The 22,660-nt window shown below is 40.3% G+C and overlaps 2 protein-coding genes across 2 annotated transcripts; both read left to right on the top strand.

The window, feature by feature from the left end:
• Window positions 1-1,888: 1,888 nt before the first annotated feature.
• LOC122846444 (semaphorin-4E-like) lies at window positions 1,889-10,577 on the top strand. Its single transcript, XM_044143430.1, has 15 exons — window positions 1,889-1,978; window positions 2,326-2,425; window positions 2,721-2,866; window positions 3,935-3,997; window positions 4,089-4,184; window positions 4,375-4,474; window positions 7,388-7,498; window positions 7,590-7,735; window positions 7,812-7,987; window positions 8,465-8,615; window positions 8,691-8,913; window positions 9,845-9,963; window positions 10,034-10,200; window positions 10,275-10,328; window positions 10,419-10,577. Exons 1-15 carry the CDS (start codon window positions 1,901-1,903, stop codon window positions 10,453-10,455), a joined length of 1,767 nt encoding a protein of 588 aa, XP_043999365.1. The 5' UTR covers window positions 1,889-1,900; the 3' UTR covers window positions 10,456-10,577.
• Window positions 10,578-11,756: 1,179 nt separating this feature from the next.
• Window positions 11,757-22,537, top strand: LOC122846440 (semaphorin-4E-like). The gene is made up of 15 exons (XM_044143423.1): window positions 11,757-11,824; window positions 12,175-12,274; window positions 12,863-13,008; window positions 16,145-16,207; window positions 16,295-16,390; window positions 16,511-16,610; window positions 17,162-17,272; window positions 17,364-17,512; window positions 17,590-17,765; window positions 20,217-20,367; window positions 20,445-20,667; window positions 21,402-21,520; window positions 21,591-21,757; window positions 21,832-21,881; window positions 21,976-22,537. The coding sequence occupies exons 2-15, from the start codon at window positions 12,178-12,180 to the stop codon at window positions 22,416-22,418; spliced, it is 2,091 nt and encodes a 696-aa protein (XP_043999358.1). The 5' UTR covers window positions 11,757-11,824; window positions 12,175-12,177; the 3' UTR covers window positions 22,419-22,537.
• Window positions 22,538-22,660: the final 123 nt, after the last annotated feature.

Here is a 22,660-nt window from a genome sequence, read left to right as displayed (position 1 = left end):
AGGAATCCCTATGGACTCACTGGAATGATGCTAACTAGCTGAACTAGCTTGTCATTGGATACAGTGTTGCTCATTTTTAGCACTGGGACGGGGGAAGGGTTTATGTTAGTGTCGACGTTAGAGCTGCTGCTGACTGACTCATCTGTTGTCAAGTGTGGTAAAAGGTACAGGGACAAGTTAAATATATGAATATCTTGGTATTTCTTTTCCTTAATTTATTAAATGCTAGTAAAATGGAGGTAAGCAGTAGTCTGTAGCTAAGCTAACTATGCTAAATGGTTGATAATGTCACAGTCTCTCCGTTTGTCTCAGTCTTGGAGAAAAACTGTTACAAATTCACACTCTTGTCCTTTTCTCTCTCATCTCTATTTTTTGAAAGCCTGACGTTATTATTTTTATTATTATTTTCGTCCTGGTCTTGTTCTGACTGCTGCTGAACACCGTGACTGTGCTAAGCAGGAACGAACCATTTCTAGCAGGTACAGGGGGGTTCATGGCAAATATGAATATGTGCCTTTTGATTTGGGAGGGGTAATATTTACATTTTACTGCTAAAAACAATTTTAAAAAGCACAATAACAAATTGACAGGGTCCCAATGTTTTTATTTCTATAGAAAAATATATATATATACATATATTTTTTGTGGGGAGGCCCACTGTTGGTCAATGGCCCTTGGAATTGTCCTAACTTTTCCCCTGCTGCTGTCGGTATTAAACCTCTATACCAAATAAAAGTTGTAATAAGTTTGGGGGGTAGGCTGCAATTTGAGTTTCAGCATTAAAACATTATAATTGGAAGAAGGGAAAATGGAGTAAAAGCGACAGGATTCCTGCTCCACTGGGAAATACAATAGTATAGTGATGTGTTACCACGTTTAGAAGTACATCAGGAGAGCTACTCCTTAATACAGGGGTTTTCAAAGTATGAAAGGGTGAGCCCCCCTTCAAGGAGCTTAAAGCCTGCTGCGTAACTAAGTTACTTTCCAAGTCAAGTAGTAACTAACTGCAGGAAAGTAACTAACTGCAGGATTAAGTAACTTTTTAGTTACTTTCAGCAGCTGCTAACAACAACGCTCTGCCTCCTGTGAAAATCACATTGAGCTTTGCCAATACTTAATTGTAAGTTATTTTATAATGGTAACATCAACAATGTGTCTCCACTGATAAGGTTGAACTGAAGAGGAGATTGTACAAAAATAAAAACATGAGTAATTTGTGTGGTCCACTGTTGTCTTGAGATATTGGAGTGGTGCTTTGAAAGTTCTGGTAAAAAATTAGATTAAATTATGTGGCTAATTAACTTGTCATAGGAGGAAAATGAGGATTTATTTCCAGTCATGTTATTCATTCATTAGTAAATAGTTCACAGTTTCCAACTATTTCATTGTTTACATTTCTGTTGCATAGAGACGTCGGTCACTCGACAAGACACGTAGAGGAAATACGATTAAATAACAAAAGAAGATAGTAACGCAAAAATGATTTTGATAAGTAACTGTAGTCTGACTACTGGATTTGAAATAGCAACGCGTTAGATTACTGGTTACTGAAAAAAGTGGTCCGACGTCAGTAACGTTACTGACGTCACTGGCCAAAACATCCTCTAAGGTGGGAAACATTTCCACTGATCCCCGCTCCACACGCGCACCCCACAGTACCAACTTTTTCCTAAATCCACAGAGTTGATCGTGTGCGTAAAAGACGTTTCTCTCACATCAGTAGACAGCAAGCAGATAGCTTTTCCGGTTTATTTTTTTTCCCTCGCACCGCGCCTCCCCTAAAGTGCTCTGGCGCCCCCCAGGGGAGGCGCGCCTCACACTTTGAAAACCGCCGCCTTAATACATTCAGATAATACAGAACTGTCAGTTAAGGAAGTTTTATTCACCTTTAAACATTGGAATGCTTTTAAAAATAAACATGTTTTGGTTTCTCGTAGTTATCAGAAGTAAATTGCCTTTATATTTCCACCAGTTAGAGGTAAGCAAACAAATATCTTTTTATTTTACAACATTAAATGTTATAATCGACCGCTTTCTATAATGCACTTCTTCAGTCTATTTATACTTGTAATCAACTTCAGAGATAATTGTGGTGTCTTTGCTCCCGCTGGTGATAATAAATGATAAAACCATGCAAATCATGGTGAAGTGCATTAACCTAAGCTGAATATCACTTACAGATGCTAAACATTCATATTTCATCATTTATAAATCCATAATGTTTCTGTGAAGCTACAGCTGAGATCTTATGAGACAGGAAATAAACTGCTGTTTCCATAACAACTGCCATAGAAATCATATTTTTTTTCTTCATTTCCTGGTGAGGTCATGATGAAGAGTCAGGTTGCGCTGCTTTATGTCCTGATCATTGTGAGTGAAGAATCAGCCCAAAGCCTGATACCCCGCCGGAGCGTTTCCTTCTCAGGTGAGGCGTCTCTGCAGCAGCAGTGAAATGTTCGGACCAATGCAGAAGTATTCACACCCTGTTAACTTTTCCTCATTCTGTCATGTTGCAAACACAAACTCTGATGTTTCATTGTGATTTTGAATGAAAAACTAACACAAAGCACTGCATTTAAAAGATGGAAATAATACGAGTATGGAATGAAGATGCTGTCTACCCCCTCTTACTCTGATATCTCTAAATAAAATGCAGAGAACTAAGCTAAATTCAGAAGTTTATGAAAATGCTCTGATGCCGGTTGGATTCTTTCCCTCAGATGTTAACCTGAAGCTGTTTAAGGAGCCTGACTTTGACGGTTTGAGCTCCGCGCTGGTGAGAGAAGACATCGGTCAGCTCTTCATCGGAGGCAGAGGAAAGATCATCACACTCAGTTTGGATGACATCACTAAAAAGACCGGCGAGGTAGGAACTGGGCTTGGGTGGGAAAACGTCAATGAAAAAACACAAAATGAAATGCACAGAGATACTATTGGGTGGTGCTTTGAAAGTTACGTGGTAAAAAATTAGATTAAATTATGTGGCTAATTTAACTTGTCATAGGAGGAAAAATGAGGATTTATTTTCCAGTCATGTTATTCATTCATTAGTAAATGTCACAGTTTCCAACTATTTAAAAAAGCAAGATTACTATGGAGTAAATATGTAGTTTTTAACCAAAGTATTTAGTTTGCTAACTAAATATTTAGATTAAAGCTAAATAATTAGTTAGAAAGCTAACTAAGAAGTATTTACCTTAGTTAGCTTTCTAACTAAGCTACATAAGCTAACACACTAGTGCTTACTGGTGTGTTAGTAAGCAGACTAGTTCCAAACATAATTGCCTCTACACCAGCTAAATATTTAGTTTACAAACTACATATTTAAATATACACAAGTATAGCTACATAGCTAAATATTTATCTCTGGGCTCCATATTTAATTTAATACTAGATGTTTCGCTTGACATCTACATATGCAATTTGATAATGAGCTATTTATAAAATAATGGTGAGGTAAAAACATGACTTTGCAAAATTACCCTGCTTTTTTCCTCTCATGACAAAGTAAATAACCCATATTGTTGTTGTTTATAGTAACACTTTATTTGATGGGGTGTGCATAAGACTGACATGACATAACTCCTGTCATAAAGTTGCAAAGTTGACACTTTCAATGGACTTTTATTGCACTATTAACGCAACTTTGCATTAAAGTGTCATTATTTACAGAATAACACTTGATGACAACAGTCATAAACATTCATAAAGACTCCTGTATATTCATGACAGTTCTTATGTCACGTTTATGACAATGTCTTGTCAGTCTTATGCACAGCCCATCAAATAAACTGTTAGCCAGTTTATTAACTGCGTAACTTTACTAATGACACCCTTAAAATGCATTTTTTTTATTTTCACATTAAAAAGACACAAAAGAACTTCACAATCATTTCCTGAAAACCACATGGAGCTCTTGTTTGATATCTTTTAGACTAACTGGATGGTGAGCTCTGAAGACAAATCCCTGTGCCAGACGAAAGGCAAGAGCATCGAGGTACACAACAGCACATTAGAATAAGGAAATGTTATATTAGTCACATTAAATTAAAATAGTCTGTCTGTAGAAATAGCTGTTATTCTAACAGGATTGTGACAACTACATCACGATGATGCACACTCTGGATGATGGCAGAATACTGGTTTGTGGAACCAAAGCATTCGACCCTACCTGCACACACCTGGTACGTTCCTCCAATAACTAGGGCTGGAGTTGTTGTCCTGTAGTACCACACCCACTGACTGGGCATTTACTGTGTAGGAAGAATTTAGTTTATTGAAATAAAACAGGAATGGATGTAAAAACATGCAGATGCTTGAAAAAATAAGTAGTATCAGTTCTAAATCATTATAAATTATTTTATATTTTTACAGATTTTCAAAGAAGGAAATGTCATCATGGAAGACACAACTGAGAATGGCAGAGGGAAAATTCCCTTTAACCCCAAAGAAAGATTTGCCTCCATGATGACTGGTTGGTGCAACACTTTTTATCCCAGGCTTAATGACGTTTCGTTCAGTATCTCAGTGCTTTCTTGTCTGGATTCATCATTTCTTATGTTCTTGTGTAAATTGGTCTGGACTCCTTGTGTTGTGAGTCCTGTGTGGACCGTAACAGTTCTTGACCAAACAGTAGGTGTGCATTGAGAAACCTCATCCATCGTAATGATTTTCAATAATTTGGGTAATTTAGCCTGCCACCTGAGAAAGAAATATGAGCCCATTTTTTATTCATTATTAAATGTCACAGTTTCAAACTAAAAAATTTGTTAACAAGCTACATATTTAGTTTAGCTTGTTAAGCTAAATATCCAACTAAACTGCTAGCTAAATATGTAGCTTGTCGTGAACCTGAAGCTAAATATTTAGCAAATATACAAATTCACTTGCCAATAACTGGAAACGGATTAACAAAGAAAATCTGGGTCCTTGGAAACTTTTTACAAATTCCTGCTTTCAAATCGCTACATGTTACCTCTTTATCATTGATTATTCTTGTCCAAATATTCACCTTTAAACAAAGGACTAGCCATTTTAGAGGCAATGCAGACATTAACCAATGGATCAACAGCTGCTGTGGTGCAGCAGCTTTCAAACATAAAATCTCACCAGCAGGATTTTATGCAGAATCTCTCAAGGCTTTTTGTTTCTTTTATTTTGATAGTCCACTTGTTTTTATGAGCAAGTGCATTTGCGTATTAGCTAAATAGTTTGATCTGAGCTATTTAATTTGCTCATTAAATATCTATGGCACTAAATATTTAGTTGAAAATTCTGACATTTATATAAATAACATAGTGAAAATATGACTGAAAGATTAATGCCCATTTTTTCTCTTATAAAATGGCAAAATGACCCTAATTATTGATGTTATATTTTGACTTTTGAATAATCGGCACCCCGTGCCCAATCAGTTCAAAAATGAATTTATGGAGTGGAGGACTTTCCTCTATGCATTGAAGATGGCTTCATTAATGGCTTCCATGTTCCAAAAGGTAAGGTACATGTAGTGGAAAATTACAAGAAGGTCACAGTTGTATTGTTATATGTTTATTCTAAGTTCTGTATATTCCCACCAAGTTAAAACTATTTTGGTTACATGTACGAGGTTGGACGTTGTTTTTCACAGCTGCATGGGAACCAGTCTGCTTCCCATGCTTAGGATCCCTTATCCCTTTGTATAAAACTCATGTGTTGTCGCTGCCTGGCAGAGCTTTTCATCCAGACTTGCTTCATTACTGATTGTCCTACAAGCTCTCTGTATTGTGCACAATATATGAATAAACCTGATTGAGTGATTTTACCTAAACAGTGCTTGGAAATAGATTTTTTCCACGACAGTACATTTTCACCAACAAGGTTCAAAGTGCTTTACATGAGTTAGAGGAAATACAAAGTAACAAAAGAAAAGCAAGAGAAAAATGAAACTATATCAAGTTTACAAACGGGTAAAACTATAGAACTGTATATTGGCTGCTCATGTTTAGTAAGAATAAGAATCTAGAATCTAGTAGGGATTCCTCTGGATTCATGACCTGCTAAAACTAAGTGTTGGTTTTCCATGTTTGCATCTATAAGGAAGTTGGTCCTAAATGTTGATCTTAGGCAGTGTTTCTCAATTATTTTCTGTCATGCCCCCCCAAGGGATCCTAATTATTTTCACCCCCAGTACCCTTCCCTCCCCAGAATTGAAATACTATTGCAAATTCACGTTGGTGGAATCGTTCACCTGGCAGCCGATCTGTTAGCTTAGCATGGTCTCTGTCCCTGGCATGGACTGGCAGCGGCCAAACACTATGGACGCGGTGCCGGCTGCCATTTGGAATCGCTTGACGTCCTGCCCGGTCCGGCCCGAATCCAGAGACAGTCTTCTGGTCGCGGTGCCGTCGCTGTTGCCCTCACAGGTCATGGACCCAAACACCGGCTGCTGTCCCAGATCTTCTGCAGCCTCTATCAGAGGATGACTTGGATGAAGTTCTTCCTCATCTCCACGCTCGTCACCGACATCCAGGTTTTCACCAGATCTAGGCTGAACATCCTCAACTCAATTATCAGTATTATTATCATAGTCACAGTTCTGATTACAGACGCTCTCAGTGAGTGCCAGCTGGAGACATCCTCGAAGGAAACAGGCCTGGCTTGAGTGGCCTTGATGACCCCCGGGGAGGCCTGCTCGAGGCTCAAATGTTCCCAAACCATCTTCTGCAGGGATTGCATGAAGACTGAGATGAGGCGGACATGCAGCTGGCATTGTAGCTGCAGGCCAACTTCAAGATACTCAGAGTTAACAGCTGGGTGGGGTTGGTGTGGCTGGTTGCTCGGGACAGCAAGGCATGAACGGCCCGCAGCCCCCTGTTACAACTAAGATATTTACTGAGAATAAGATGATCAAACATCTCAAAAATGACATAAAAATGAGTACATTTCCATCTTATAGATTGCTTGAACATTTTGAAAATATTTGCTAATCTAAAAGTTATAAAGGGAAACCTTCTCAGCACAATAAAATGAGCATAAACAATTTGCGTGACTAAAGGATTAGCAACAAAGGGAGAGACAGTCTGGTTCTGATGCAGCTGTGCAAAACAACTTCCAACCTTCTACGTGCAACCCAAATAGTTCTTTCGGTGAGAGTTCATGAGCATTTCATATAACGTGACTAGCAGATGTGACCTTATTGTAATTTTTCCATGACAGTCTCTTGCTCACATTTTGAATCTCTATCTAAATCTAGCTTTTATCCAGCAGGAAACATCCAGTTTTTTCTCCAGTAGTAAACCACTGCAAAACCAGATTCGTGATTCCAGTAGATCCACACATGCTAAAGGAATGTTTTTGTAATGATTAATTTCAGACATTGTAAAATCTTTTCCTCTGTGATCAACAGAAAACATGTTATATACTGCTGGTTCTATAAACTTCCTGGGATTAATAAAGAATTTCCAAAGACATGGGAAGAATGCCCTCAAGACCGAAGAGAAGCATTCTTGGCTCAGTGGTGAGGTGACCACTTGACCCAGTTAAAGTGGCTTTTACATTGAAATCACCCTGCTAGACCTAATACCATGTTTGAAATTATCTGAACTCAGACCCCGATATGATTTCCATACACCTGGCTGAAATGAGCAAAATTTCAAAGACCAATGAGGACGACAGCGTGTTGTTGTTCCTCACTGAGAATGCTGTCGAAGAACGACACAGGCTGCGACTGTCGAGAGTTGTACGAGTGTGTAAAGTACGTCTCTAGATGTTTAGCTTCTGTTAAAACGCCACCTGAATCAGTATTAAAGTATGACATTGTGTGGATTCAGAGTGACTTGGGAGGACTGAGAACTTTGCAGAAAAAGTGGACTTCTTTCCTGAAAGCCCATCTGGACTGCCCGTTTGGAGGCATGCCTTCACAGTCTCTGGTGGAGGATGTATTTCTTCTGCGAAATGAAAAGAACTTGTTGGACAGTGTCTTCTACGCAACATTCACCTCAAACTTGTAAGTCATGTCTTTTCAGGTTTCAATGTTCATAGAATTTAGGCTTTTTTAACCTCTTAATCTCCAGCTTTATGATTGTACCGTGTTTAAAATAAGTGAACTTCTGTTATTCAGCTGCCATGATGTTACAGTAAAGAGATTCCTGCATTTAGGTTTCCTTTCATATATGCTAAGTTATGAGCATTTTCAGAGGGTATCTCAAATGTTGCAATTATACATCCTAATAAAGTTCTAGTTTCATTGATAACAAATTACTTTGTATTTACCAGATGTTAGACAGTTCAGAAACACACTGTCTACTTATTATTACTTATTATTACATAAGTTGTGTGGGAAAATGAGACCTCTGGGAGGAGGTCAGGGTAGGTTCTGTATAAACTGAGGAGCCTAGACCAAACTATTTCTGATGTGGTGGTCTCCTTAGAGTCCAGGGTTAACGTTTTTTCTGAGCTGGTAGTAACAGGACCTCATTTGCAGGGAGACGTCCAGTTCCTGCAGTCAGTCCGCTGTCTGCGCCTACAAGCTGTCAGACATCCAGCAAGTTTTCAAGGGGAATTTTCTGACCATGACAGATTCTGGCTGCTGGGTGAAGTACACAGAAGAAGTGCCTAACCCCTACCCTGGTTCAGTAAGCACCAAACAAATGTAAAATTAAAGCAATGAAAAGGATCTTTCTCACATGATCTCTGATCTGTATTATCAGTGTATTAATGATGAAATGAGAGCCAAAGGTGTGAGGACCTCTCATGACCTACCAGACTCAACCCTGCTGTTTATGATAAACCACCCTCTGATGGAGCAAGTTGTGACACCGATCACTGGGAAGCCCCTGCTGGTTGGGTCTGCGGCCCAGTTCTCCAGAATTGTTGTTGACAAAGTAACCTCTCTGGATGGACAGCAGCACAACGTCATGTTTATTAGCAACAGTAAGTAACTGGATCATATATAATGACTTAACACATCTTGGCGTTGTTAGCAGGATCAGACTGGAAAATGGATGTATTGACCAATGAACAGAAATAAACTACACGCAGTTTCACTGTGAATGTAAGAGAAATCTCTGGAGTGCAGTCTATGACGTTACACAGTAAAAAAAAAACTGGCAGGCTGTAAAGCAGCAATCTTGCTCTGAATACCAAGAAAACCAAAGATATCATCATTGACTTCAGGAAGCAAAGCACCAACCCTGAGCTGCACACTTTCCACACTCAGCAACAGAAAGAGTGTGGAAAGTGTCCACACCATCAGGCTTCTTGATGGTGTCTCCGCGGACATCTCCTGGACTGAAAACATTACAGCAGTCATCAAGAAGACCCAGCAGTGGCTACTCTTCCTGAGGGTCCTGAGGAAGCTGCTGTTGACTTTCTATTGCTCATTCATCGAGAGCCAGCTGACATACTGCATCACATTATGATATGCACACTGCACTGTTGCAGACAGGGTGAGGCTATAGAGCAGGGGTGGGGAACTCCAGGCCTCGAGGTCCAGTCTCCTGTAACTTTGAGATGTATCTCTACTTCAACACACCTGAGTCAAATAATGAGGTCATTAGCAGAACTCTGGAGAACCTGACTGCACTTAGGAGGAGATTCAGCTGTTGGATTCAGGTGTGTTGGATCAAGGAGACATCCAAGAGTTGCAGGACACCGGCCCTCAAAGACCAGGATTGCCCACCCCAGCTATAGAGGGTTGTAAAGGTAGCTCATAGAATTGTTGGCTGCGCTCTTCCGTCTCTGATGGATATTTACATCTCCTGCTGTAGAGCTATGGATCTAACGATGCAATTAAAACTCAAAAATAAATATTGAGTTTTAATTTTAAAACTCAATATTTAGTTAAACTTGTTCTGTCCTCTAGACTCTGGTTGGGTGCAGAAGGCGGTGTGGTCTGGTGATGATGGAGGGCGAATCATTGAGGAGTTGCAGCTGTCTCAGGATCCTCAGCCCATTCGCTTCCTTCAGCTCTCCTCTAGAAGCGTAGGTTACAGCTACATGTCTGTAGACTAAATGGACCTGGAGCTAACCTTTGAACTCTGATGATCTGCAGGGTCAGCTGTACAGCACAACTAGAACTGCTGTTGTTCAGCTCAGTGTGAGGGACTGCAGCCGCTACACATCCTGTGCTGACTGCCTTATAGCCAGAGATCCATACTGTGGCTGGAACCGTCACACAGGCCTGTGTGCTGCTGTTGCTGGTGCTTCAAAACTCTCCATGTATGTCACACTAACTAAGACATGTTCATTGTGTGCTACGTTTATAATCAGAGGATTTAATTCATTTGTGGCAGGATCCAGAACCTCATTGATGGTGACTTTGGAATTTGCCCAAGCTCTCATTGCAAGTATTCCCCACATAAAGCTCTTTACACACATTTACCTTAACGAGGAGAGCAGTAGGAGAATTTTTATGGCTGTTTTGGCTTTTCTCACAGTGCCAAAGCAGATTACCGACATCCATCTCACAGTTGACGTCGCGCAGTTCCTCCCCTGCAACCCTGATACCAATCTCCCCATCAGCTGGAGCTTCTCTGGTAGCATCCTTAAGCCAAGTCCCCGACACACTCTGCTCAGCCAGGGACTCATTTTAACACCTTCCTTCACTGATCAAGGCCTTTACACCTGTGAGACAGTGGAAGTAGTTAAAGGCAGAGAGCACAGGGAGGCAGTGAGCCAGTACAACGTTAAGGTTTCAGCGGGTGGGGGAACCTTGACTCAGGCTATAGTTATATCTCTTTTAGCTGTTTTTTGTGTCTTGTGTCTATTGTTCATCATGTACACATGGTGGAAGCATAATTTTCAAAACAAGGCTCGAGGTATTAAGACTGGGGGTTACAATGGCACTGGGAAAACCGTTGCAACCACAGTGGAAAAGAGGAATTCCCAAACACTAAATTTATAGTTTGATAGCAGAACAACCCACTTTTGTTTAACTTTGTGCAACTCAATGCAAAAATAAATGTCTAAAATGATTAAAGTGCGGTTATCCATGCTTGTAACTATTGTTGAAACTATTAATTGAATTAATCAATTAAAATAATCATCACTTATTGTATTAATGGATTTATTATTAACTGGAGTATGCAATTTGTTAAAATAACAATGAGCACCAATTAAGAAGAAACTACAAAATATATTTTGTGTTTAAGATTTTATAAAAAGCATTGTCTGCAATCGGTTCTAGACACAACTCTGGTGGCAGTTTTAGCTTCATCTGGTTCAACGTTTGTACAGTAATAATGACTTTGAAGGTCATTTTCACATAATGACCTTCTAAGTATTTTTTATGGCTGCAGATGCACCATTTGCTGCAAAAGATCGAGCAGTCACTATGGAAATGCTGTCAATCTATTTTAGGTTTTAAGATAATAAAATGCAAATAATCCCAATCACTGTTTTTTAGAAAAAAATATATTAGGATTATATGTGTATTATATGTGCATGTGTGTATGTTTATATAAATTAACTGATTTAATAGTGTAATAATCACCATATTTATGTTTATATTGCACATATTTCCTACTTTGTCTGCACTGTTTTGGAGCTGGCTTCATCACACTATGAAATGGTAATTTCATTGCCTCTTTGTTTGAACACCCAATTTGGAATCATGGGATACAGAGGGCCATGAAGGACACACCGGACCCTTCCTTCAAATCTGGGGAAAAGAAGGACACATTTGGAAAAGTCTTTAGTCTTTGAATTCAGACAGGCCCTGTTGCCATGCTATGATGCAATCGGCCTACAGATCTGGCCTTCAAAGGATGCAGCCCCTGCTTTTAAAAATAAACATGTTTTGGTTATCAGAAGTAAGTTGCCTCTACATAATCACCCATAACAGGTAAGCCATCACAACTTATATTATTTTGCAAAATGAAATGTTTTAATTGACCGTACTCAAGAATGCCCTTTTTAAGCTTACAGGCTGTTTAAATAATGCAACGCAGAGCTTTATTTGCATGTTTTATGCATTATATAAGTTGTAAAGCAATTACAAATGCTAAAGATGCTAATGGAAAGACTAGAGATAAATAAACTTGTTTAAGAGATTAATTTCATAAAATATAAATCTGTTGAGCTGAGATCTTGTAGCTATCAGAAGCTGTGATGTCCAACTATAAAACAGGAAATAAACTGCTGTTTCCATAACATCTGTCATATAAAATGTTTTTTCTTCATTTCCTGTCTGAGGTCATGATGAAGAGTGAGGTAGCGCTCCTTTATGTCCTGATCATTATGAGCAAAGGATCAGCCCAAAGCATGAAACCCCGCCGGAGCGTTTTCTTCTCAGGTGAGTGTTGCACCTGGACTCTTTTTTTGGAGGGGGATTGTCTCAAATAACCAAAGAAACAGAGTTAAAATCAACAGTCCAATTTATTAAAGCAAAATAAGTATTGACAATGTGTAAAAACAACAGAGAAATAGTTTACCGTTTCAGTGTTAAAGCGGATGCCAAGCATCCTGAAGGCAGCAAACACAAAGTGGCCTGAACAACGGGACTAAACTCCTTTTAGGCACAAAACCAAGTCATGCCCTAAAGAGGACTTTCCCTGAGAAGTCAGCTCCAACATTATGTGTGCATGTCTATGCATAGATAAAAAACAACTTTCAGATACAAATATTTTAACAATATATCAATAAATGTGATCTGATTAAAATAACATTTAAGAAAGTAAAACCTTAAACATGAAAACACAATCCTATAACATGAGGCAGCCCTGGGATGTCATCCAAATCCAGATGCTTGCTAATTAATAAACTGAGTCCACATGAGTGTCAATGTCAAAAACATTAAGAATAGCATACAGTAACATCACACTGAGGTAAATAACTGATTTCAAAAGTAGCCTGAGGATGCCGGTGGGATTCTTTCCCTCAGATGTTAATCTGAAGCTGTTTAAGGAGCCTGACTTTGACGGTTTGAGCTCCGTGCTGGTCAGAGAAGACATCGGTCAGCTCTTCATCGGAGCCAGAGGAAAGATCATCACACTCAGTTTGGATGACATCACTAAAAAGACCAAAGAGGTAAGAACTGGGCTTGAAATGTCAATGAAATGACATAAAATGGAAAAGGAGACTATGGTAGGCCATTTGTGGAGTTACACAGTCAATAATTAACTGTAAGAATTTGAGTTATTTAGCTTGTCATAGCGGTCGTGGAACACTGGACCAGCTCTACACCCTCAGCAGGTCCTGGAGGGTGCATGGGAGTTTGTCCAACCAGTCTACATGTGTTTTGTGGACTTGGAGAAGGCGTTCGACCGTGTCCCTCGGGGAGCCCTTTGGGGGGTTCTCCAGGAGTATGGGGTACCGGGCCCTTTGATACGGGCTGTCAGGTCCCTGTAGGACCGGTGTCAGAGTCCGGTCCGCATTGCCGGCAGTAAGTCGGGCTCGTTTCCGGTGAGAGTTGGACTCCACAAGGGCTACCCTTTGTCACCGATTCTGTTCATTACTTTTATGGACAGAATTTCTAGGTGCAGCCAAGGTGTTGAGAGGATCCGTTTTGGTGGCCTTAGGATTGCATCTCTGCTTTTTGCGGACGATGTGGTCCTGTTGGCTTCATCAGGTCGTGTTCTGCAGCTCTCGCTGGAGCGGTTCGCAGCCGAGTGTGAAGCTCAAGAGGAGCCAGCTGAGGTGGAGATGCACTGGGGAAGACCCAGGACACGATGGAGGGGGTACATCTCTCGACCGGCCTGGGAGCTGGCCCAAGTAGTCGGGTCTCCCCTCTTAGGCTGCTTCCCCACATGGACTGTTCAACTTGATGGCCAGTCAAAGCAATACTTTTATCATGTGGTTTATTTCATTTATGAATGTCAGTTTCCATCAAAATACTTAATTAGCAGGCTGAATATTTAGATAACCAATTAAATATTGAGCGCCAATTAAAATATTTAGTTTAACCCTAAGTATTTAGTTACCAAGCTAAATATTTAGTTAGCAAACTAAATAATTAGCTTGTAAACTAAATATTTTGCCTGCTAACAAAATATTTAGTTACTCAGCTAAATATTTTAACTCTGAGACATTTATAAATTAATGAATTACCTGCTGAAAATAAGACTGAAAAATTTATCCCAACTTATTATGCCTGAGCAACAAAGCGCTGCAGTGGCCTATTGCAACCACGGGATTTCTTATTTTTCAGACAAACTATATATGCTTTTTTGGAGGCTTTAACATATTCAGAAACTCACCCAAAGGTCATCCAAAATTGTCCTTTAAGAAAAATGTTTGAATTCCAGTGGAATCGCTAGTGGGCGTGGCCAAACTGCTCTACAGCACCCCCTAATGTGAGATAGGACAAACCATAGAGATCTGAAATTTAGTACATAGGTAGATTCCCCCCCAGATAAAGAAATAAAGTCTCTTGGAGGTACCCCTTAGAACAGGGGTGGGCACTCCTGGTCTAGGAGTGCCGGTGTCCTGCAACTCTTAGACGTCTCCCTGGTGCAACAGCTGAATCACCTCCTCAGTGCAGCGAGGCGGTAATTTTGAGTCGAAGGGAAACTTTGGGAATTTTTAACTTTTACAAACCTCAAATTTTAACAAACTCCTAGGGATGTTGCCCTATTGGCTTAATTTTTGGTTAGGATACAGTTATGAAGTGAGACTTTGAAAGTTATCAAAAAGATTTTGTTTTCATATTAGTTTAGGGGCATGGCTGAGCTGCAAACTTGGCGTACTCGCCAAAGCAAACGAAACGCTGTAACTTTCAACTTGGCATAAGTTGGCATGTTTTGATTGTTGAATCTGTGCTGCATGACTTTGTGTTTTTGTGTTTGTTATTGTGTAAACCACTTTGAAAGGCCTTGCTGCTGACATGTGCTATACAAATAAAATTTGATTGACTGATTGATGTGACAATCCTATGTCATCATAGTCTGACATAACCTATGTACCATATAACCAGACTATAACTCGTCAGCTGACAATGAGAAAATCCCTCAGAACAGGAAGTGACTCTTTTTTCTTGGAAAGCTCCATCTCTGATTCTCTTGACCTAATCAAGTCAGTCAGGACAGTCTTGAAGCATTGAAGGTCAAAAGTTATCAAAGGATTTTTTGTACGTCATAGCATGTGGGTGTGGCAAAGCCTCAAGTCTGACCATTCACCATCAAACATGAAAGTGGAATAACTTCCCCGTAAAGCTCCCAGACAGATCAAACTTCATTTGTATCATCACAGACCAGAGCTCATCACACTCACAATCACTCCATTTACTGACAACACCTTAAGCCCCGCCTTCTTTCAACCCGTTTTCCTACAATGTTTCTTCCTTTTACTCTGTGTTTCATGCAGATTCCAACCTGTGTTAAATAGAAATAGAACAGCTTGATGGTAAATCCTTCTTTCAACAACACTGACTTCCTTTAAATCTCAACTAAAAACCCACTCTTTTAGAGTTGTATTTGAAACGCAATCAATTGCAAATTTATTGATGGTATCTGACTTGATGTGATTTTTATTGTTGATTCTATGTTGCATTGTGTTTTTGTGTTTGATTTGATGTAAAGCACTTTGAAATGCCTTGCTGCTGAAATGTGCTATACAAATAAAATTTGATTGATTGATTGAACACTGTCTGCTGGCGCCAGCATTTGGGCGTGGCTGAATGGCAAATTCTAATCCCTCACTGTTTGCATATGGTTGTCTCTAAATCACACATGGCTCATCTTATTTGCACTAAACCTGTTAGGATTAACCTTTATTAATCTCTAAAGAACCCAATAGATTGAAATTGTAATTTGACTCCATTGCACCACATAGGTTATTCCAACAGTTATGTCTCCTTAAGACATCAAGCGATCTGCACCACATTTTTCATGCATCGACCGATACCAGTCCGTGGCCCGGTGGTTGGGGACCACTGACCTAGTGGACAGGTATCAGAACTGTGCGAGAGCATCAACGTGCCAAGATGGTGGCACTGCTGGAGCGCCGTTAGGCTGAAACAAAGCTGAGCTGCGAGAGCCTCCAACTCTACTTGCAGCTTTAATTTTTCATCTTATTGCTTCTTATTGCTGTCACATTTTTACTGTGTATCTTTACAAAATGTGCCCCTGATGATAGATATTCCTCTTTTTATATTCATACCTTATGAAGAAATTTGACAAACATCTCCCCATAAACATATTGACTTCCTGATTGGTCTTTTTGTCAGATTAACTGGATTGTGACCTCTAAAGAAAAAGCCCTGTGTCAGATGAAAGGCAAGAGCATTGAGGTACACTATAGCACATTGAAATAAGGAAATGTTATATGTTCTCCCTCATCTTAAAATAGTCTGGAGAAATAGCTGTTCTTCTAACAGGTATGTGACAACTACATCACGTTGATGCACACTCTGAAGGATGGCAGAATACTGGTTTGTGGAACCAAAGCATTCGACCCTACCTGCACACACCTGGTACGTTCCTCCCATAAATAAGGCTTGAGTTGTTGTCCTGCATTACCAGAACCATTTACTGTATATTTATTGTGTAGGAAGAATTAGAAGTATAATTTCTAATTATAAATATTTTTTCAGATGTTTGAAGAAGGAAATGTGACCATGGAAGACAGTTTTGTGAATGGCAGGGGGAAAGTTCCCTTTGACCCCAATGAAAACTTTGCCTCCTTGGTGAATGGTTGGTACAATAATTTTTATCTCCATACTTAAATACAGAGCAGAAAAGGCGAGAATCAGAGAGAAAATCTCTGCCAATATCGATACTCATCACTAGGTTGCTCAGAGAGTTTGGCTTGTTTGACAGTTTGGTGTGAAAATTAATCTCATCAGCTGATGGTCATAAAAAATTTTGCAATTTTGGTCTGCAATCCATCCGAGTTTACCAGGCTGTCAGGTGGGAAAACAGCCTTACTGTGTCCAACTTCTCCAGTGATGGAGATTCCTTGTTTACCAAGACAAGAAGCTTTTTGTCTTCAGGAGGTCCTGACAGCATAATGCTGGATTTATGCAATGGTTTTTGCTTTTAGCGTTTTGGACTTTTAATCATCTGATAAACAGTCTGAGTTTAATTCCTTTTACCTCTTGCTCACATTTTGAAGCTGTACCTAAACATGGCTCATACTCTCCAGAACCAGATTCTTGTTGTCAGTGGATCCCACTCATACTGAAGGAATGTTTTTGTAGTGATTTGCTTCAGAAATAGTCAAACTTTTCCTCTGTTCTCAACAGGAAACACGTTATATACCGCTGGTTCCATAAACTTCCTGGGAACAGTAAAATCTTTCAAAAGACATGGAAGGAATTCCTTGATGACTGAACCAATATGGTCTTGGCTCAATGGTGAGGTGGCTGCTTGACCCAGTTAAAGGTTCTTTAACTTTGAAACCTTCTTGTCAAACCTAACAACACATTTTAAATGATTTGATATCAGGACCCAACATGATTTCCATGAACTTTGCTGAAATCAGCAAACATTCATATAACAAGGAGGACGACAGCGTGTTCTTGTTCCTCACAGAGATCGAATACCAGAGTCAACGCAGCGACTTGCGACTGTCAAGAGTTGCACGAGTGTGTAAAGTATGTCTCTAAATGTTAAACTTCCCTTAAAACACCACATGAATCAGTATTAAAGTCTGATATGTGTGCGGATTCAGAGCGACATGGGAGGATTGAGAATTTTGCAGAGAAAGTGGACCTCTTTCCTGAAAGCCCATCTGGACTGCCCGTTTGGAGATGAAGGTTCAACATCTCTGGTGCAGGACGTCTTTTTTCTCCAAGATGAAAAGAATGTGTCCGACAGCATCTTTTACGCAACATTCAACTTGAACACGTAAGTCAAGTCTCAGGCTTTCAACACGTAGGATTTTGAAATGGTTCATTTTCCACAAATCCAAAGACATTAACTTGTTGCTAGAAGAAGTCTGGATGGCTTTTTTGCAGTTGGAATGTTTGCAGAAGCAGCATAGACTCAAATGGAAATACAGAAACATGCAAAAGGTGAATTGTACATCATGGGCTCCCTTTAAAGTAGACTGAGACAAACCTATGCTATTATCTTTGATATAATGAGGAACAATCTAGAGTCAGCACACAGCTTCAGTTACTAGAATGGAAAGTAGAGATCAGGCTGAAATCTCGGTGTAGTGATGGACTCTGAACTGAACATTCAGAGTCAGATAGACAGTTAAACAGTCGGCCTTCTATGACCGACTTCTATCACCTGAAGAACATCTCCAGGATTACAAGGCTAATTTTTCAGCAAATTCTAGTGAAACTTCACCATGCATTTATCTTTCAATTACTGCAACAGCGTTTTCACAAGTCTGTCTAAAAAATTTATGCTGCAGCTGAACCAGAACGCTGCTGCTGGCGTTCTTACTAAAACCAGAAAGACAGAGCACATAACACCAGTTTTAAAGTCACTACACTGGCTCCCTGCAGCTCAGAGAACAGACTTTAAAATACTGTTGGTATTTCATAAATCTCTGAACGTCTTAGCACTAAACTATATTAAAAACTTGAAACTGTTGTATCAACCTTCCAGACCTTTCAGGGCTTCTGGATCTGGTCTGCTCAGGATCTAGAACCAGAACCATAACTTAAGGTAGCTGCTTACCTGTGACCTAGTAAGTTACCAGGCTACCAGATAAACGGATCCACAAGTCCGCCTATGCAGCGCAGCTGTAAGAAAAAGCTACATAAAGGCTTTGATTACATGGGGTGGATGTTACCTAGCCACGCTGGCCCTTACCTTCACAGCAGCAGACAAAAAAACGGACAGATCGGTCCAGATGTTGGAGGAGCAGCAAAGGAGGCTAAACAGAGCAGACCAGTTTGCATTAATGGCTAAGATTAAAGCTGACAAACAGAAATTCATAAATTGTTGTTGACATCCTGCTTATATGCGGCAGCCGAAATTAGCCTTAAAGTGGCAGGGTACGATTTATGCTGCTACACATATAAGCAGGTGACTTTGAGGTTGTCGGAAAGTGGAAATTCAGAATGAAATAGACGGATCTTACTTGAGATGAAGATAGACTTCCGCTAGGTTAGTAATACCCTGGTTTCCAGGGTATGGACTCTGTGGGTGTTCTTGAAGTGATCCAGGTTCCAGTGTGAGATCTTGACAGAATGAGTTCCTTGCAGGTAGATGTAGAGGCTGCGGTGGAGGGCGGACAGGTAAGTTCAGGTGTGGAGGAATGAGGAGCGAACCGACTGCCAGCTGGGAATCCAGGAATGGTTTATTGAAGACCTGCAGAGGCAAAGAAGGGACTTGGGCAACCAGTGGGTAAGTGTCCACGGCATTACAAGGGAAGAAATCCAGAAAGCCAGGACTCGGGCTTCACAGGGAAATTTCCAAGACATCACTAGGAAACACCAGAGAGAGCGAGGCAACAAGGATTAATTACTAGAAGTAATGTCAGAGAACCAGAGAGCGAGCTTGGAAGGGCACAGAGTAACATAACTGGCAAACACTCAGGCGACGAAGTGTGGGCAGCCTTCTCCTCATTTACTCCTGGATGATTAGGTGATGAATAACAGGTGTGCCCAACTGTGTCAGCAGGCATGCCCTTCAAGGTGTAGCAGCCTCTAACACCATCTAGTGGATGAAGAGGGGAGCAGCAAGCAACAGAAAATCCTGACAAAGAGCCAAGACCCTGGTTCCTAACAAAATCATTCACTTTCCAACACCGCATTTGACAGTTGGTTTGGGCCTTTGGTATGTTTCATTTCCAGAAGTATGATTCTGCAAACCTCTCTACTCTGGTCTCATCTGTCCACAGCACTTTGTCCTAGAAGTCTTGTCTTTCATTCACATACAACTTTACCAACCTGGAGAGAAGAAGCTTTCTTTTTTGTCTCCATACATGTTAGGTAATTTTAAGTTTAAAGTTTAAATTTTAATATTTGACTTGCTAATGGAGGTCTGACATGGTGCCCCAGCTTTACTGTGAATTGTCTGGATATTACACATTCAGACTTTTATATACTTTTTTTGGGACATCCTGAAAATTCAGCAGCCAAAAAGGAAGACTGGCTCCTGTTTTAAATATTTCCCACTTGGGAACAATCTTTTTTAGCTCATGCATTGCACACCTGTAAGTGACGGGTGGAAAGGAGTAGGTTATGGGAGATCTCTAAAGAGCTCTGGCAGGAGTTCAGGGTAAGTTTCTGTATGAACTGGGTAAGCACTGACATACTTTATTCTGATGTGGTAGTCTCTCCAGTATACCAAGTTAATGTTTTATTGGACCTGGCAGTAACAGGACTTAATTTGCAGGAAGATATCCAATGCCTGCAGTCAGTCTGCTGTCTGCGCCTACAAGCTGTCTGACATCCAGCAAGTTTTGAGGGGAAGGTTTATGACCTCTACTGATTCTGGCCACTGGGTGAAGCACCCAGGAGCAATGCTTAACCCTTACCCTAGTTCGGTAAGCATAGAACCCAAACTCATATGAGATGGTGGTAAAGAAAATGACCTCACATGGTCTCTGATCTGTATTGTCAGTGTATTAATGATGAAATGCGAGCCAAAGGTGTGAGGACTTCTCGGAATGTCCCAGACTCAGTCCTGATGTTTGTGAAGACACACACTCTGATGGAGCAAATTGTGACACCGATCACTGGGAAGCCCCTGCTGCTCCAGGCCATGGCCCAGTTCTCCAGAATTGTTGTTGACAAAGTAACCTCTCTGGATGGACAGCAGCACAACGTCATGTTTATTAGCAACAGTAAGTAACTGGATCATATATACTGACTTAACACATCTTGGCGTTGTTGGCAGGATCAGACTGGAAAATGGCTGTATTGACCAATGAACAGGAAAAAATTACATGCAGATTCACTGTGCTGTTTGTATACTTCCACTGTAAAAAATTACCAACAATACTTTGATTTAGTTAGCTTGTCATAGAGAAAAGAAACATTTTTAAGTTATTCATACAAAAATGTCATTGTTCCAAGTTAAATATTTAATTCACAAACAAAATATATAACTTGCAAATCAAATCTTTAAGTAAATAGCTAAATATCAAATATTTAACTATCCAAAACAGTTCTTAACTAAATCTTTTTATGAACAAGCAGAATATTTAGTTAAAACCTAAAAAATTATATTTGAAATGTAATGTTTGTTAAGCAAGCTAAATATTTGGCTTGCTAGCTAGTTAGGATGCTAACTGAATACTTACTTAGACCGCTTAATATTTAGTTAACAAGCAAAATATGTATACCCAAACTAAATATTTAGTTTGGAAAGTAACTATTTAATATGTCACTTAATAATTAGTTTTAACAGTGACATTTATAAATGAATGAATCAGATGGTAAAAATGATTTAAATAATGAACCCCTATTTTCTTTCTCTGACTGGCTAATAAACCAGAACATTGCTGCTAGTATTCTTTGTAACTTTACAAACATCACCCTGTAGAAACCAGAGTTAACCTCTGGTTCTGTCCTCTAGACTCTGGTTGGGTGCAGAAGGCGGTGTGGTCTGGTGATGATGGACTGCGAATCATTGAGGAGTTGCAGCTGTTTCAGGATCCTCAGCCCATTCGCTTCCTTCAGCTCTCCTCTAGAAGCGTAGGTTACAGCTACATGTCTGCAGACTAAATGGACCTGGAGCTAACCTTTGAACGCTGATGATCTGCAGGGTCAGCTGTACAGCACAACTAGAACTGCTGTTGTTCAGCTCAGTGTGAGGGACTGCAGCCACTACACATCCTGTGCTGACTGCCTTATAGCCAGAGATCCATACTGTGGCTGGGACCGTCGCACAGGCCTGTGTGCTGCTGCTGCTGGTGCTTCAAACCTCTCCATGTATGTCACACTAACTAAGACATGTTCATTGTGTGCTGCGTTTATAATCAGAGGATTTAATTCATTTGTGGCAGGATCCAGAACCTCATTGATGGTGACGTTGGAATTTGCCCAAGCTCTCATTGCAAGTATTCCCCACATAAAGCTCTTTACACACATTTACCTTAACGAGGAGAGCAGTAGGAGAATTTTTATGGCTGTTTTGGCTTTTCCCACAGTGTCAAAGCAGATTATCGACATCCACCTCACACTTGACGTTGCGCAGTTCCTCCCCTGCTCTCCTGATACCAATCTCCCCATCAGCTGGAGCTTCTCTGGTAGCATCCTTGAGCCCAGTCCCCGACACACTCTGCTCAGCCAGGGACTCATTTTAACACCTTCCTTCACTGATGAAGGCCTTTACACCTGTGACACAGTGGAAGTAGTTAAAGGCAGAGAGCACAGGAAGGCAGTGATCTGGTACCGTGTCAAAATCGGAAGACGGGGAGGAAGATACTTCAGTCCACACCTCCACCCCTACACCCTTATCATTGTTTCATTTGGTGCTCTTGGTGTAATTCACATATACAAACACTTGACACAGAAATCTCCAAACCATGTTCAGTCTGACCACTGTGGGAATGATCCTGGTGCTAATAGAACCACAGCATCCAGGGGGTAAGAGAGGGCAGACTCTACCGTTGCAAACAGATTTGTTGTTAAATGAAAGAACAACCCAGTTCTGCTAAACTCTGAGCAGCATTCCATGCAACGCAATGCAAAAATAAATGCCTAAACTGATTAATGTCTGGCTAACTTGCACTTAAGACTTACACCTACTTTATTATCAGTGAATAGAGACGTGACAGTAACATGGCATTAACAGCCAGTTCCCCTTGGGAACAGGACAGAACGCCTGACTCC

Source organism: Gambusia affinis, linkage group LG16 (genome assembly GCF_019740435.1).
Source record: "Gambusia affinis linkage group LG16, SWU_Gaff_1.0, whole genome shotgun sequence".
Lineage (NCBI taxonomy): Eukaryota > Metazoa > Chordata > Actinopteri > Cyprinodontiformes > Poeciliidae > Gambusia > Gambusia affinis.
This window is presented reverse-complemented; position numbering and strand designations above follow the sequence as displayed.

Coding starts and splice junctions, on each gene's coding strand:
- LOC122846444 (XM_044143430.1), top strand. CDS start 1,901: ATGCTTTTAAAAATAAACATGTTTTGGTTTCTCGTAGTTATCAGAAGT. Junction 4,185..4,374: donor ACCCTACCTGCACACACCTG/GTACGTTCCTCC, acceptor ATATTTTTACAG/ATTTTCAAAGAAGGAAATGT. Junction 7,499..7,589: donor GAAGCATTCTTGGCTCAGTG/GTGAGGTGACCA, acceptor ATCTGAACTCAG/ACCCCGATATGATTTCCATA.
- LOC122846440 (XM_044143423.1), top strand. CDS start 12,178: ATGATGAAGAGTGAGGTAGCGCTCCTTTATGTCCTGATCATTATGAGC. Junction 16,208..16,294: donor TGAAAGGCAAGAGCATTGAG/GTACACTATAGC, acceptor TTCTTCTAACAG/GTATGTGACAACTACATCAC. Junction 21,521..21,590: donor TTCAGCTCTCCTCTAGAAGC/GTAGGTTACAGC, acceptor GATGATCTGCAG/GGTCAGCTGTACAGCACAAC.